The sequence below is a fragment of the Corythoichthys intestinalis genome, chromosome 7 (assembly GCF_030265065.1).
Source record: "Corythoichthys intestinalis isolate RoL2023-P3 chromosome 7, ASM3026506v1, whole genome shotgun sequence".
In the NCBI taxonomy this organism is placed as follows: Eukaryota; Metazoa; Chordata; class Actinopteri; order Syngnathiformes; family Syngnathidae; genus Corythoichthys; species Corythoichthys intestinalis.
The window spans coordinates 59,291,544-59,307,088 of record NC_080401.1 but is presented as its reverse complement, the minus strand read 5'-3'; the positions used below and the strand labels follow the sequence as shown (position 1 = coordinate 59,307,088).

The 15,545-nt window shown below is 42.3% G+C and overlaps 1 protein-coding gene across 4 annotated transcripts in view; it reads right to left on the bottom strand.

Annotated features, from left to right (window-relative positions):
- Positions 1 to 15,545, bottom strand: part of trappc8 (trafficking protein particle complex subunit 8) — a 35,491-nt gene that overhangs the window by 7,408 nt on the left and 12,538 nt on the right. For 2 of the 4 annotated variants that reach the window (XM_057842016.1, XM_057842018.1), the window contains 18 exons: positions 13,992 to 14,145; positions 13,845 to 13,914; positions 13,481 to 13,644; positions 11,534 to 11,658; positions 11,301 to 11,454; positions 9,469 to 9,569; positions 9,296 to 9,401; positions 9,094 to 9,225; positions 8,366 to 8,590; positions 7,269 to 7,374; positions 7,012 to 7,206; positions 6,699 to 6,865; positions 6,522 to 6,587; positions 4,680 to 4,782; positions 4,455 to 4,612; positions 3,965 to 4,386; positions 1,261 to 1,402; positions 1,100 to 1,196 (listed from right to left, as the gene is read on the bottom strand). In XM_057842016.1, coding sequence (XP_057697999.1) covers positions 1,100 to 1,196; positions 1,261 to 1,402; positions 3,965 to 4,386; positions 4,455 to 4,612; positions 4,680 to 4,782; positions 6,522 to 6,587; positions 6,699 to 6,865; positions 7,012 to 7,206; positions 7,269 to 7,374; positions 8,366 to 8,590; positions 9,094 to 9,225; positions 9,296 to 9,401; positions 9,469 to 9,569; positions 11,301 to 11,454; positions 11,534 to 11,658; positions 13,481 to 13,644; positions 13,845 to 13,914; positions 13,992 to 14,145 — 2,687 coding nt within the window. The remainder of the gene's footprint in view (positions 1 to 1,099; positions 1,197 to 1,260; positions 1,403 to 3,964; positions 4,387 to 4,454; positions 4,613 to 4,679; positions 4,783 to 6,521; positions 6,588 to 6,698; positions 6,866 to 7,011; positions 7,207 to 7,268; positions 7,375 to 8,365; positions 8,591 to 9,093; positions 9,226 to 9,295; positions 9,402 to 9,468; positions 9,570 to 11,300; positions 11,455 to 11,533; positions 11,659 to 13,480; positions 13,645 to 13,844; positions 13,915 to 13,991; positions 14,146 to 15,545) is intronic. The other 2 variants (XM_057842017.1, XM_057842019.1) reach the window with 1 other exon arrangement.

The following is a 15,545-nucleotide window of genomic DNA, read 5'->3' as shown; positions in this document are numbered from 1 at the left end:
AATTGCCACAAAACAAACTGGAAGTGACCCATAAAAGACGCACATTAACACGAAGTGACCCGGGCATTCCCAAAAATCATCAGAAAGTGACTCCGGGTCAACAGGAAAAAAAAAACAACAAACCATAAGTGCCGCAAAATGAACTGGAAGTGACCTGAAATTAACAGGAAGTGGCCTTCCAACAGGAAGTGATCCAAAATGAATAGGAGGTGGCTCGGGAATGCCCAAAAATAATGAGAAAGTGCCCAAAACCAACAGGTGGTGACCCACGAGTGCCCCACAACCAACAGGAAGTGACTTGAAATTAACAGGAAGGTGACTAATTAAAGCCCCAAATCAACACGAAGTGACCCGGGAATGTCCAAAATCATCAGAAAGTGAGCCCAAATCAAGAGGGACAGACCCATAAGTGCCACAAAACGAACTGGAACCTACCTGAAATCAATAGAAAGTGACCCACTAAAGCCCCAAATCAACACGAAGTGACCCGGGAATGCCCAAAAATCATCACAAAGTGAGCCCAGGTCAACAGAAACAAACTCATAATAGCTGCGAAACGAACTGGAAGTGACCTGAAAAAGGCTGAAATCAACAGGAAGTGACCCATAACAGGCCCGAATCAACAAGAAGTGACCCGGGAATGTCCAAAAATCATCAGAAAGTGAGCCCAAATCGACAGGAAAAGACTCATAAGTGCCACAAAACAAACTGGAAGTGACCCATAAAAGACCCACATCAACACGAAGTGACACGGGCATTCCCAAAAATCATCAGAAAGTGATTCCGGGTCAACAGGAAAAAAAACAACAACCCATAAGTGCCGCAAAACGAACTGGAAGTGACCTGAAATTAACAGGAAGTGACCCAAAATGTATAGGAGGTGGCTCGGGAAGGCCCAAAAATAATCAGAAAGTGCCCAAAACCAACAGGTGGTGACCCACAAGTGCCCCAAAACCAACTGGAAGTGACTTGAAATTGACAGGAAGTGACCCATAAAATGTTCCAAATCAACAGGAAGTGACCCAGAAATTCCCTCAAATCAATAGGACATCTAGCGTTGTCAATGGCACGTAAACACGATTTGTAGAACTGACGATACCTTTCTCTTTGGCGGGATTGATACACTTGTTGAGGCTCCAGTGCTGACTGCCGCTGGACACTTGGACGATGTGGAACTCACGGACGCCGGCTTCGCTCTGGGAGGCCAAAATCGGACGTCAGCGGCGGTGGCGACGAGGCCCGACCGAGCGGCTCGCTCACCGTGTTTATGTTCTCCACGTCGACAAAGACCAGCGCGCCGCCGTCCTGCCGCTGAGGGGCGACGGCGCTCGGACAGGCTGACGCCCGGACGCTTAGAGAGTGGCTGGCACAGATGAAGACGGAGTGACGCACCACCCGGTGGCTGGGGACCGAAACGACAGGATTGAAATATTTATCACAAGTAGATGTCCAATCCATTCGAAGCGGGAGAGTTGGAAGCAAATGAATGTCTAGCGCTGCTAATGGTTTCATATTGGTTGGTTGAGAAGTATGTTGGCAATGTCTTCATTTGAACGTCAGTGCATTAGCTTTAATGGGAATGTTGCCCCTACCAACATGGCCGCCCAGAGGTACTATATTAATGGGGCAGCCATTTGAGTAGGGGCGATTTCATGCTTCTGCCGTCAATTGAAGGAAGTTTAGCACGAGTGGACGCCCAATCCCTTTGAAGCAGGAGGGTTGGCAGCGAAAGAACGTTCGTTCATTCGCTGCCAACCCTCCCGCTTCAAAGAGATTGGACGTCTCGCACCTTCAATGGCAGCCAATAACTAAATAGCTTATGCTAATATAATCTTTAAAATCGGTTTAAGCTAGTTTTAACTTCATACTGATGTCAATGCATTGACTTTGAGGGGAACGTTACCTCAGGGCGGCCATGTTGCTAGGGGCATAGAATGTTTTTTTTCATGCTTCTGTCAATTGAAATGATATTTTCACGAGTGGGTGTCCAATCTGAAGCAGGAGGGTTGGCAGCAAATGAACGACTGTTCAGCCAGCCCTCCGACATCAAATGGATTGGACGTCTAGCACCCTCAATGGCAGCCAATGAATACAGAGCAGATGCTAAAATAATTGGTTAATTTCAATGTCGGTTTGACTTGGATGGGAATGTCGCCCCTACTAACATGGCTGCCAGATCTGCGGCCATTTTGGTAGGAGCGATGAAATGCGTTTAACACGAGTGGACGTCCAATCCATTTGAAGTGGGAGGGTGGGCAGCCAATGAGTAAGCAGCGGATGCTAAAATAATCTTTAAAATGGGTTTAAGCTAGTTATGACTTCATTTTGATGTCAATGCATTAAATTTTATGGGAACGGTGTCTCACGGCAGCCATGTTGGTAGGGGCGATAAGGTTTTTCATGCTTTTGCCATCAAATGAAATGAGTTTATTACTGATAGACGTCCAATCCATTTGATGTGGGAAGGTTGATAGCAAAAGAACGTTCATTCGCAGATTTGACGTCGAGCGACGTCAATGGCAGACAAGTTCAAAAATATACATAAACCATCGGAACGAAAACAAGAAATATTTCCTGAATATTTTATTTAACATGAAAATAACTAATTAAAAAAAAAAAGGTAAATTGCTATTTTTTTCAAGGCAAGGCAAATTTATTTATATAGCGCAATTCAACACAAGGCAATTCAAATAAAAAAGTCAACAATGGGGAAAAAAATTCATTATTAATTTCATAAATTTAATTTTAATTTTTTAAATCTATTTTTTTTCAAAACCCACTATTCTTTTTTTTTAAAAATTCATTCTTTTTTGATCAAAACTAAAATTAAAAAAAGGAATTGAAATTTTTTTTTAAAAACGGGGAAATTTTTATTTAAAACCGTTTTATTTAAAAAAACAAATTCTGTAATTTATTCATGAAATTATCCCATTTATCCATGATATATTTTTAAATTTAAATTAGTATACATTTTTTAATTTTCTGTTTTTAAATGATGATTTTTAATTTTCAACTCTTTTTCCGTTATATTCAATAATAATAAATATTAAATTAAAAAAAATAATAATAAAATTAGGGCTGTCAAAATTATCGCGTTAACGGGCGGTAATTAATTTTTTAAATTAATCACGATAAATATTTGACGCGATTAACGCACATGCCCCGCTCAAACAAACTAAAATGACAGCACAGTGAAATGTCCACTTGTTGTGTTTTTTTGGAGTTTTGTCGCCCTCTGCTGGCACTTGGGTGCGACTGATTTTATGGGCTTCAGCACCCATGAGCATTGTTCAAGTTATTATCGACATCAACAATGGTGGGCTACTAGTTTATTTTTTGATTGAAAATTTTACAAATTTTATTAAAACGAAAACATTAAGAGGGGTTTTAATATAAAATTCCTATAACTTGTACTAACATTTATCTTTTAAGGACGACAAGTCTTTCTATCCATGGATCGCTTTAACAATGTTAATTATGTTAATGCCATCTTGTTGATTTATTGTTATAATAAACAAATACAGTACTTATGCACCGTATGTTGAAAGTATATATCCGTCTTGTGTCTTATCTTTCCATTCCAACCATAATTTACAGAAAAATATGGCATATTTAATAGATGGTTTGAATTGCGATTAATTACAATTAATTAATTTTTAACAGCCCTGAATAAAATATATCATATAAATAGTCCACGTCCACTCGTGCTACGCTCCCTTCAATTGACGGCAGAAGCATGAAAAGACCTTTCATCGCCCCTACCCAAATGGCCGCTCACTGACAAAATGCCTCAGGGTGGCCATGTTGGTAGGGGCGACATTCCCATCAAAGTCAATGCGGTGGCATTCAAATGAACTCATAGCTAGAATATTTCTCAACCAATCAATGTGAAACTCAAATCACTGACTAACATTGACGTCGCTAGATGTCCAATCCGTTTGACGTGGGAGGTTTGGCATCTCACCTGATCTTGTCTCCTTTCTCCGGGCTTTGGTAGTAGAAGAGGAAGCTGATCTGGTGGACGCCTTCCCGGTCGGGCCCCCGCAGCCAGAGCGGCAGGCGCGCCGAGCGTCCCGGGAGCAACCCGCCGTCACCGCCGACGGGCACGTCCGTCACATCGGAAGCGGGCCCGAAATTGTCTGCCGAGGCCGGTGTCCGGCGGGCTTCGCCGGAGCCGCCCGCCGCCAGCGCCAGGGTTTTGTAGGCCGAGCAGTTGTCGGGCGAGGCGGGGTCGGGCGGGGCCGGCCCGCCGAAGGTGAAGAAGTCGGGGTGAGTGGACGCCACCCGCAGGCCGCGCAGGGGCACGGCGCTCACGTTGCAGAACTCCACATAGGCTTTGCGGATCTCGCCGCACAGCAGCGCAGTGGGGAACTGCAAAAAGAACACCTGACGCGCAACAAAGTTTGTGTTAGTTATGTTTGTCACCATGCTAACATTTTTATGGTCAGAATTACCTCCATGAGGGGCGCGGGTGGCGTGATGATAGGCTCCAAGCGCCGGTCGGGCCCGTAGCGCACAAACATTTTGTCCTCTTTGGTGCGGTTGAGTCGCGGGCCTCGGATTTTCAGGTCCTGCTTCCCGCTCACCGGCACACTCTCCACCTTCTGCGTCCCTGCAACGGAGAGCGGAGGGGCGTCGTCCAGGGGCAGGGCGAGGTGGGACGGACGCGTCGGGGTTACCTTCATCCTCTCCCGTCTCGGGAACGGGGGCGGCGGCCAGGTCGTAGACCACGCCCGTCACGGTCAAACAGCCCGTTCTGTGCGGCAGCAGCCTGAGGCGAGCCTGAGTTGGGACGGACGTTGTGGCATGTTAATGACTTGACGGTAATCCCGGATGCAAAGTACGTGTCGTCAAGACTTGTGATCATTTACGACTTAACTTTGTTTTACGACGTTCACTTTTTGGTGAAAACTTTTTATTTTTTATTTTTTTTAAAGGTTTGAATAATCAGAATTGACCCTAAATATGCGCATATTAACGTGGGATGCTTTGTAAAGCAAAGAAAAATTAACCCAAATTCAACAGAAAGTGACCTGTAATGTCCCCCATCCCCAAAAAAAATATATAGGATGTGACCCAGAACCGCCCCCCCCCCCAAAAAAAATCTACAGGAAGTGACCCGGAAAGTCCCTCTCCAGTAAAAAAAAAAAGATTAACAAACCCGGAAAGTCCGCCTGCCCCCCAAAAAGAAGATCTACAGGAAGTGACCCGTAAAATCCGCCCCCCCCAAAAAATCACAGGAAGTGACCTGCAGGCCCCTCCACCCCAAAAAAATCAACAGGAAGTGACCTGGAAAAGTAATCCCCCCACCCAAAAAAACAAGAAGTGACCCAGCAAGTCCCCCCCCACAAAAAATCAACAGGAAGTGACCTGGAAAAGTACCCCAGCAACCCCAAAATAAAAAAAAAAAAACAACAAGGAGTGACTCGCAAAGGCCCCCCAAAGAATATTTACAGGAAGTGACCCATAAAGTCGGCAACCCCCCCCAAAAAAAAAATCTACAGGAAGTGACCTGTAAAGTCCACCCCCCGACCCCAAAAGAAGAAAAAAACACAGGAAGTGACCTGGCAAGTCCCCCCCCCCCCAAAAAAAATCTACAGGAAGTGACCCGGAAAGCCCCCCCCAAAAAAAATCTACAGGAAGTGACCCGGAAAGCCCCCCCCCAAATTTTTTTATAGGAAGTGACCCTGACAGCCCCCCCAAAATAAAATCTACAGAAACTGACCCAGAAAGCCCCACTCAGAAAAGATTTACAGGAAGTGACCCGTAAAGTCCCCCCCCAAAAAAAAAACAAATCACAGGAAGTGACTCGGCAATTCCGCCCCCCAAAAAAATTAACAGGAACTGACCCATAAAGTCCGCACCCCCCCCCCAAAAAAATATGACCTGGAAAGTACCCCCTCCAAAATAAAAATTTGAAAGCCCCCCCCAAAATCTACAGAAACTGACCCAGAAAGCCTCCCCCCCAAAAAAAAAACAATCGCAGGAAGTGACCCGGAAATCCCCCCCCCATTTTTTTTTTTTTACAGGAAGTGACCAGTGAAGTCCCCCCCCCAAAAAATAATCTACAGGAAGTTACCCATAAAGTCCGCCCCCCCTCCCAAAAAAATAAATAAATAAAAAAATAAAAAATCATAGGAAGTGACTCAGCAAGTCCCCCCCCCCCCGCCCCCCCCCCCCAAAAAAAAAAAAAAAAAAAAATTAACAGAAACTGACCCAGAAAGTCCCACCCAGCCCCCCAAAAAAATCTACAGTAAACGACCCGGAAAGTCCCACCCCACAAAAAAAAAAAAAAAAAAAAAAAAAAAAAAAAAAAAAAAAAAAAAAACCAGGACGTGACTCAGAAAGCAGCCCCCCCACCAAACAAAAATCAATAAGAAGTGACCCGGAAAGCAGCCCCCCCAAAAATCAATAGTTTGCTTCAAGTGGCTAACAATGATCGCGATAGTTCAAACGTTAGCAAAGAACGTTATGTAGGGTATTAGGGTACTTTCCCGCTAATGAGGCTAGCAGCCACTCACCATTTTGGTTTCTTCCGGAGCCAGGTGGAAGTCCAGGATGGTCTCGGTGGTGACCGGCTCCTCCCCCTGCGTCATCAATCGAGGGGTCAAAAGGTCAAAGTTTATTGTATTTTCCCAAACGGACCTAAAAAATTATACACAGTGAATACAACGCACAAAAGAACAAAGAGAGGCTACCTGGTGATCCGCCGCGTCCTGGTCGGCGGCCGTCTCCTCCTCGGTTTCTTCGGCGGCGTCCTCGCCGGTGTGGCCGTGGCGTCTGAACTTCCAGAGCAGCGAGAGGCGGGAGAGCGCCAGAGGAACCTTCAGGGGGTTTCTGAACATCACCTCTACCACCATGGGCTCTGCAAGTCAAATCCGACAGACAGAAAGTAGGCTTTTATTATTGGCTAGCATTGATGGCGCGAGATGTTCAATTCATTTAGACTGGGACATCTAGCAGCCAATGTATTAAATGAGTATTTCTCCTAAAAAGAGTGTCGGTTGTCACCTTCCACAACAGCCAGCGGGTGGTGCAGGTTGTCGGTGCGACTGTCCAGGTAGCACTGACTAGGCCGGAAGTTGGCGGGGACGGTGCCTCCGTTGGCGGCGGCCGCCAGCCGCTCCTCCAGCCGGCGCCACACCGCCGCTTGTTCCGCATCGTACTCCTGGTCTAATGATACGTGGGTGGCGGCTTGCTTCTCACCTGCAAAGCCAAACCCATTGAGAAACGCACGATAAAGGCAAATCGCGAGCGAGGCGCCTCACCCTCGGCCGGCCGGCGTTCGTGCCCAAAGTAGACCCGGGTGGCAGCGCTGTGGATGCACGGTAACGGCAGGTTGGGTAAACTCACACCGGTCTGATTCATCACCGTCTGAATGGAAACGACAATGAATAAGTTGAATTTGTTAACTGAAATGGGGCTGCCATCATGAAAGGACAACTAATTGATAAGACATTTATTCTTTCGAAAAATTGTTGGCATCAAAATTGTCCAAATCCTCTTTTTTCCCACCCTCTTAATAGTAAAGACTGTCATTCCTTTAAAAAACAAAACAAAAAAACCCCACAATTACTAGAACTTACTAAGGCTGGGTAAGTTAACAGAATTAACTCACAAATTAACGCAACTTGTATGCACAACGACTGCATATGCTATGTTAATGCTACTTATAGTGGTATGAAAAAGTATCAGACTTTTGGAATTTCTCACATTTCTGCATAAAATCGCCATCAGATGTAATCTTTGTCAAAATCACACAGATGAAAAAACAGTGTCTGCTTTAACTAAAACCACCCAAACATTTATAGGTTTTCACATTTTAATGAGGATAGTATGCAAACAATGACAGAAGGGGGTAAAATAAGTGAACCATCACATTCAATATTTTTTTCCGGGTTACTTCCTGTTGATTCCAGGTGACTTTCTATTGGTTTTAGGTCACTTTCTGTTCATTTTTGGCTATTTCCAAGTAACTACTTCATAATCTTATTTTATTTTTTTCCAAATCAGAAAAAAAAATATTTTGAAAATAATCAAGGAAAATGAACATTTTTTTAAACATAAATTGCATTTTATTTAAAATAATCAAGGAAATTGAAAACTGGAAATGCTTTTTTTGCATTTTATAATATTTAAAAAAAAAAAAAGGAGAAATAGTCACATTTTTCCTTATTTTTTAAACTTGTGGAATATTTTTTTCGACATTATTGCATAAAAAAAAAAAAAAAGAACTGAAAAAGAAAAAAATAATCTTTTATTTATTTTTTTTTTAATTAAAAAAAAAAAAAAAAACTGAAGATGAGCAGTTTTCATTTTTTCTTAATTAGAAAAAAAAAAAGAATGAAATGAAATCCCAAATGACCTTGTAAACGTAGAGGTACTCCCTGAGGAAGGCGCCCTGCTGCGAGGCCGTCTGTCGGCTGTCGTTGGTCAGGATGTGCTTGAAGGCATGCACGGCCTTGTCGGGCTGGCCCAGCGTGAAGGACTGCCGCCCGATGGTGAAGTTGATGTGGTCCTCGGCCAGCGACCACGACCGCCCTTTGTACACTTGCATGGCCTGGCAGTAGCAGCGCAGCGCGTGCCTTTTCTAAACCAACGCAAAAACGCACATTAGCCTACCATAACAGGGTTTCCCCTACACATTAAATATTATGGCGCACCGCCACACCAAAATAAAAGCCGCCACGCCGTGGAAAAGAGATTTTTTTTAAAATTAATTAATTTTTTAAAAGGACGTTTCAACCTGGCGGCAGCCTAGTGTGAAGGGTTCAGCAGCAACTTATTAATTGTGCATTGTAATGTCCGCAACTATGCGAATCCACCTTAAAAAATGACGATCGGACGGGGAGCTGTGACATAGAGGGAAGCGAGATAGCGGTTGCAAGTTGCGGAAGCCTGCTGTTATTTTGTTAATGTTTACTTTATTATTGTTGCCACAATAAAGTGGGCAAGCCAATACAGACTCCTTTCCTTCTTCCCCCCATCCGGGGCATTACAGTACATACATACAGTACACGCATTGGTCGTCTATCACCATCAATCTCAGTGAAAGACGATCACGGACTGCGACGGGAGCGAAGCGGCATTCACCTGTCCAGCTTTGCTGAAGCGGTGGCCGGCCAGAATCATGTGGAAGGCGAACTTGCGTAGCATGCGAGTGCGCATGTTGATAAAGCAGTGCGCCGCTTGCTCCAACAGCAGAGCGCTACGCAGGTCAGAGTCCTGTATGAGAAAATACAAAAAAAATGAAGCCTCTCCTCATTGTTAATTCCCTCCCTTCTCTTCTTCTTACCTCGCTGGTCATTTTGATGAGCAGCGTGGCGGCTTCCGAGTATTTCCCCTGACTCTTGAGGATCTCGGCGCTGAGGAGAGCGCAACGCTCGGCCAGTACCATGTTCCTGTCAGGGGGAGAGACGGTTGTTTTCAGGCTTAACATAGCTTTTTAATTCCTATAATCGGGCCTACCTGCAGACGTCACGGTACGTCTGGATTGCCGTGTCCATGTAATGCGTAGGGTACGGTCGCGCCGATCCGGGCTGAAGAAAAGCCGACACGGCTGCCATTTCCTATGCAAGACAAGAAAAAGAATGCAAGTGACGGTAAGATTCAAACCAGAAAGCCATAGTGTGAGAGATAACGGAAAGGACTGCTGAAACCATACTGAAACTTTCAACTCGATAATGACACGACGTAATTACTATTTTTTAACTGTATCTCTGATATTTAGTCTTTATTTTTCACATCTTCCTCGAAGTGCCTCAAAATTAATGGGAAGTGCCCTGGAAATGCTACAAAATCAAAATGAACAAAAATTAAGTATAAGGAAGTAACTCAAAATCAACAGAAAGTGACCCAAACTAACAGAAAGTGACATACACCGTATTTTTTCCGACTAAAGTCGTACTTTTTTTTTTTCCATAGTTTGGTTAGGGGTGCGATTTATTACACTTATTATTATATAATTTCACATGTTCTTTTTGGTGTTTTGGAGTGACACTGATGGTTTGGTGAACTTGGTAGCATGTTCTTTATGCTATAGTTATCTGAATAACTCTTAATAGCCATGTTACGTTGACATTAGAGCTGGGAATCTTTGGGCACCTAACAACTCGATTACCATCCAGAGGCTCCGATTCGATTATAAAACGATTATTGATGCACCGCCCTCCTTTTTTTTTTAATTTAAAAAAATTGTTTTTTTTTTTTAATGTTTTGTACATTAGTTCCAAAATTGTTCAAAAATCCTCACAGGCTAAACCAAACTACTATTTCAGTATCAAGTTAACATATAACAGTAAACAAATATACAAAAATAACCGTAAATAAAAAACTCCAGTCCCCATTCTGTATCAGCAGCTTTAAACTACATTCAATTAATGTTGTGAATCAACTGTTACAGTTGTTAAAATTTCTCCCGTTATTCCATAATTTCCCTTCTGTCTACTTTTGTCAAAGTTTTAACACTATTTCATCATTTAAACATAGATTCAAGACAAGATTCTGCCGATTTAGGAGTATTTTAGATAAAAAGTTAATTAGGTTCGCTACAACAGAGCCTTCTACAGAGGTCTACTGCTTAAAGATGGCGGCTGTTTACTTACGCGGGAAAGTGTCATTTCGCATCTCTGTTCAATAATACATGGTCTAACACTGACATCGTCTGTCATTTTGCATCTAGTGCTACATATATATGATATCTACTGCAGCCGTATGTTTGTAGCAAGTAGCAACTGGGCGTTCTTTGTAGCGGCTGTCAGCCGCAGTCAGGTATGATTTTTTTTTTTTTTTTTTAATCTAGCGGCATGAGTTTAACATATTTACTCTCGGTCCATTCCTCATTGCGTCCCAAGGACCGAGCCGCTTTACCTGGAATAATTCAATAATCGGAATTTGAATATTTGTGAATCGTTCTCGAATCTTCCACCGCCGAATCGCAAATAATCTAAGAATCGGAAATTTTGCACGCCTCTAGTTGACATACTGCCCACGTTCGCATTTCGTTGTTCATGCATCGTGTAATATTATCATACTGTACACTTACTCAGCATGTTGTTCTCTATTGTATTTTTATTTTAAATTGCCTTTCAAGATGACATCTGTTCTATGTGTTGGATTTTATCCAGTAAATTTCCCCTAAAAATGCGAACTTATACTCAGATATGACTTATATATGTTTTTTTCCTCTTCGTTGGACAATTTATGGCTGGTGCGACTTATAGTCCGAAAAATATGGTAAATAAACCAAAATCAACAAGAAGTGAACTGCAAGTACAATGAAGGATGGAAGAAATGCTGACCAGGGCACCAGCGGCGTAGAGCATGGCCTGGTCGGACAGGAAGTCTTTCTTGGCTGTGTGGTAGCAATTGTAGGCCAGCTCGTAGTGCTGCACCAGGAAGCACAGGTCAGCCATCTTCCTGATTTGTAGTTCGGGAGCCTCCGGCGGGTAGCTGCTTACAAAAAAAAACAACAATAATAATTCAAAAAAAAATTCAAAAAAAAACCAAAAAAAAAAACAAAAGGAAGACTTACAGGAGGCCGCCGGCGTTCTTGGGCTCGCCGACGCTCTTCTCGGGCGCTTTTCCGCCACCGCCTCCGCCGAACCACTTCTTGGTGGCCGTGAACAGGGAACGGCTCAAACCTTTTCGGGACACCACCTTAAAAATAAGAAGGAAACCATCGTCAATCAGAAGAAAGGAGTAGGACCAGTGTAGGTGTCAAAGGTGCGGGCCCACATTGACTTCAAGTCTCCCACTAAAATAACATTTTTCTAGTCAGGAATGAATGATTGAGGACTACAGAAATAAGTCAATATTTTAAGTTTCCTTTTAAATTAAAAAGAAAAAAAAAAAAATTATAAATAAATTGAAGGATAAAAAATTTATTTTCCATTTTTCCCCCAATTTAAGAATCAAATTAAAAAGACTTATTTTATTCAAGTAACTCTTTAAAAAAAAAAAATTAAATTCAAAAAATATTTACAGTATCTTCCACTTTATATTATTAAAAATACAAATAAGTTAAAAAAAAAAAAAAAAAAAAGTTTACATTTTTTTTTAACCTGTCCTGTTCAGCTGTTTGACACGGAGAATGGAAGTCAAAGTGTCCGGTTGGTCTGAACAGTTTTAATGTTCTTGTTTAAAAAAAAAAAAAAAAAAATTAAATATAGATAACATTTTTTCTTTTGCTGTAAAATTAAAAAAATATAAATTGAAATAATTAAAAATATCGAGTCTCTTCCACTTTTTTTTTCATATTTCGTAAATAGAAAATTTATTTTCATTTTTTTCACCCAATTTTTAAAAAAAATAATTTTAAAAATCAAATTAAAAAGAATATTTTATTTAAGTAACTTTTTAAAAAATCTAAAAAATTAAAAATTAAAAAAAAAAATACAAATAGGTTTAAAAAAAAAATTTAATCTTCGTTTTGTTTTTGTGAATTTTTGAATTTGTTTAAAGATTAAAAAAAGACAATAAAAAATTCTATTGCTTTTAAATTAAATTAAAATTATTCAGTCTTTTCCACTTATTTTTTTTTTAAATAACAAAAATATTTAAAAAAATATTATTAATAGAATTTTCCACTATATATATATATATATATATATATATATATATATATATATATATGTTGAAAAAAAATAAAATATTTACTATTTCTTGATCTTAGTTTTGGTTAAACACATTTTCGATAATTAAAAATGAAAAACGAAAATAAAAAGTAGGAATCAAAATAAATTGAAAATATTGTTTCTCGCTCTTATTCAAATTAAAAAAATCACAATATATGTAAATGTTTCTTCGTCTTATTTTAATAAAATAATTATAAAATACAAACATTTCTCCCCTGCCATCCCTCCCATTTCAAACAGATTGGACATCTAGCGCTGTCAATGGCAGCCAATGAGTAAATAGATGATTACACATTGAAAAAAAAAATAAATCTGTTGAGAAATAAGCTAGTTACGCTTTAATTTGAATATCAATGCATTGACTTTGATGGGAATGTTGCCCCTACCATCATGGCCGTGCCATGGCATTTTGTTAGTGGGCGGCCATTTGAGTCAGGGCTATGAAAGCTCTTTTCATGCTTCCGTCCTCGATTGAAAAAAGTTTAGCATGAGTAGACGTCCAATCCATTTCAGGTGGGAGGGCTGCAAGCATTTGAACAAACATTCGTTCGCTGTCTACCCTCCCACTTCAAATGAATTGGACGTCTAGCGCCCGAAATGGCAACCAATGACTATAGAGCAAATCCAAAAATAATCTTTAAAATGGGTTTAAGCTTGTTATGACTTCATTTTGATGTCAATGCATTGACTTTGATGGGAATGTTGCCACTTGGCGGACATGTTGGTAGGGGCGATGAACGCTCTTTTAACGCTTGTGCTGTCAATTGAAAAGGGTTTAAAGCCGTTTGGACGTCTAGTGCCATCAACTGTGACCGTGTGGCTCGCGAGAGGACGGGCGGAGGCACCTGGTCGTTGAGCTGGCGGATGTTCTTCTCAACGTGAGGCAGCAGGCCTCTGAAGGTGAACTCCTGGACGAACTGGCGGATGTGGTCGTGGTCGTCCAGAGTCAGACAGGCCCCGCGGGGCCCAGTCGTGCTTTCCTCGCCGTTCGCTTCTGGACGCTTCCCTTCTATACCACGGAGGAGAACAGTCAAAACCTCCTGTTGATTTCGGTGATACTGAACAGGAAGTGACTCAAAATTGTTCCTCTCATTTCAAATGGATTGGACGTCGACTAGCGTTAGCGGAAGGACGATTGGACGTGACTTGCCTTCTAAAGGCTTAACTGCGGCTAGTTGAAATGGAAAAATACGCGGTCGAGTATGTTACCCGTGTCCGCCGAGTGCCGATCCTCCCCGGCGCCGACGTCGTTTTCCTCGGCGGGAACGTCGTCTTCGTCCTGTGATAATAACAAACGTGGTGATATATTCACGGATATTCGGACGTCACGGCGCTATAGCGGCGGTGGGGCGCCACCTGGCTTTGCGGGTGGTTCCTGTGCAGGTACTGACTCCACGGGTCGGGGATCTGCTCGTTCTGCTCGGCGGGGAGCGTGCGGGAGTTGATCTTCAGCAGGTAGCAGCCGGCGGGACCGTACCTCTGCTTCATGTCCTCGTACACAGTCTCCGCCCTGCAAATGTTTCAACAGGGTTAGGAGGTTAGGGTTTAGGTCTTTTTTTGGTTTTGGGTGGGGACTGAATTTTTTTGTGGGGTGATTAATGTTTTTGTTGGGGGGGGGCATATGAATTTTTTGGGGGGCTAAGAAAATTTTCTGAAGGGTGACTGATTATTTTGTTTTTGGGTGGGGTGAAACATTTATTTGGGAGAGGGTAATTTTAGGCAGGGTCAATTGATTTTTTTTTTTCAAGGGAGTGACCAAGTGTTTTGTGGGTGGGGGACTGATTCGTTGTGGCGGGCACAATATTATTTCCTGGGGGAGGGGGGGGTGGGGGGGCGACAGATTTTTTTTGGGGGGGTGGAACAGATATATTTTGGGGTAGGGTGACTGATTTTTGAGGACGCGACAGAATTTTTTCGGGGGGGGGGGGGGGTGACTACTTTGTTTGTGGGTTGACTAATATATTTGTTGGGGAGCGTCTGAATTTTCTGGGGCCCAACTTATTTTCTGGGGAGCAACTAATTTTTTGGGGGGGCATTTGAATTTTTTGGGGGGGGGCATTTGAATTATCTGGAGTGACTTAATTTTTTGGGGGGCTACAGATTTTTTTTGGAGGGGAGGGCCCAAATTTTTTGTGGGGTGAGAAAATTTTTCTAGAGGGTCACTAAATTTTTTTTTGGGCGGGGGGGGGGGGGGTCAACTGAATTTTTTTTGGGGGGGGGGGGGCAGGCGATGATTTTCTTTTAGGGAGTGACTGAATTTTTGGGGGATGCCAATTTTCTGGATAGTAACTTATTTTTAGTGGGGTGTGGAATTGAATTTTTTTAGGGGTTTGCCGAATTTTTTGGAAGGAGTGATTTTTTTCGGGGAGCAAGCAACTGAATTTATTGGGGGGGGGGGGATTTGAATTATCTGGAGTGACTTTGGGGGGGGACAGCAAATTATTTTTTGGGGGCGGGGAGAGGGCCCATATTTTTTGTCGGGCAACTGATTTGTTGGTGGGGGCGACAAATTTTTTCTAGAGGGTGACTACTTTTTGGGGGGAATCATCTGAATTTTTTAGGGGTGGCAGTTTCTGCAGAGTAACTGATTTTTAGAGGGGTGTGGAATTGAATTATTGGAGGGCGTTGCCGAAATTTTTTGGAGGGAGACTGATTTTTTGTGGGCGGGCAACTGAATTTATTGGGGTGCGATTTTTTGGTTGGGCGACTGATAGGTGGGTACACAAATTTTTGTTGGTGGGGCACCTGAATTTTCTGGGTTAGGGTGACTGATTTTTGGATGGTCAACTGAAAGTTTTTGGAGAGGAGGACAGGTGATTTTCTTTTGGGGAGTGACTGAATTATTTGGAGGGGAAAATTTCTTTGGCTAGGGCATCTGAATTATTTTTTTAAGGGGGGTTCTGGAGGGTG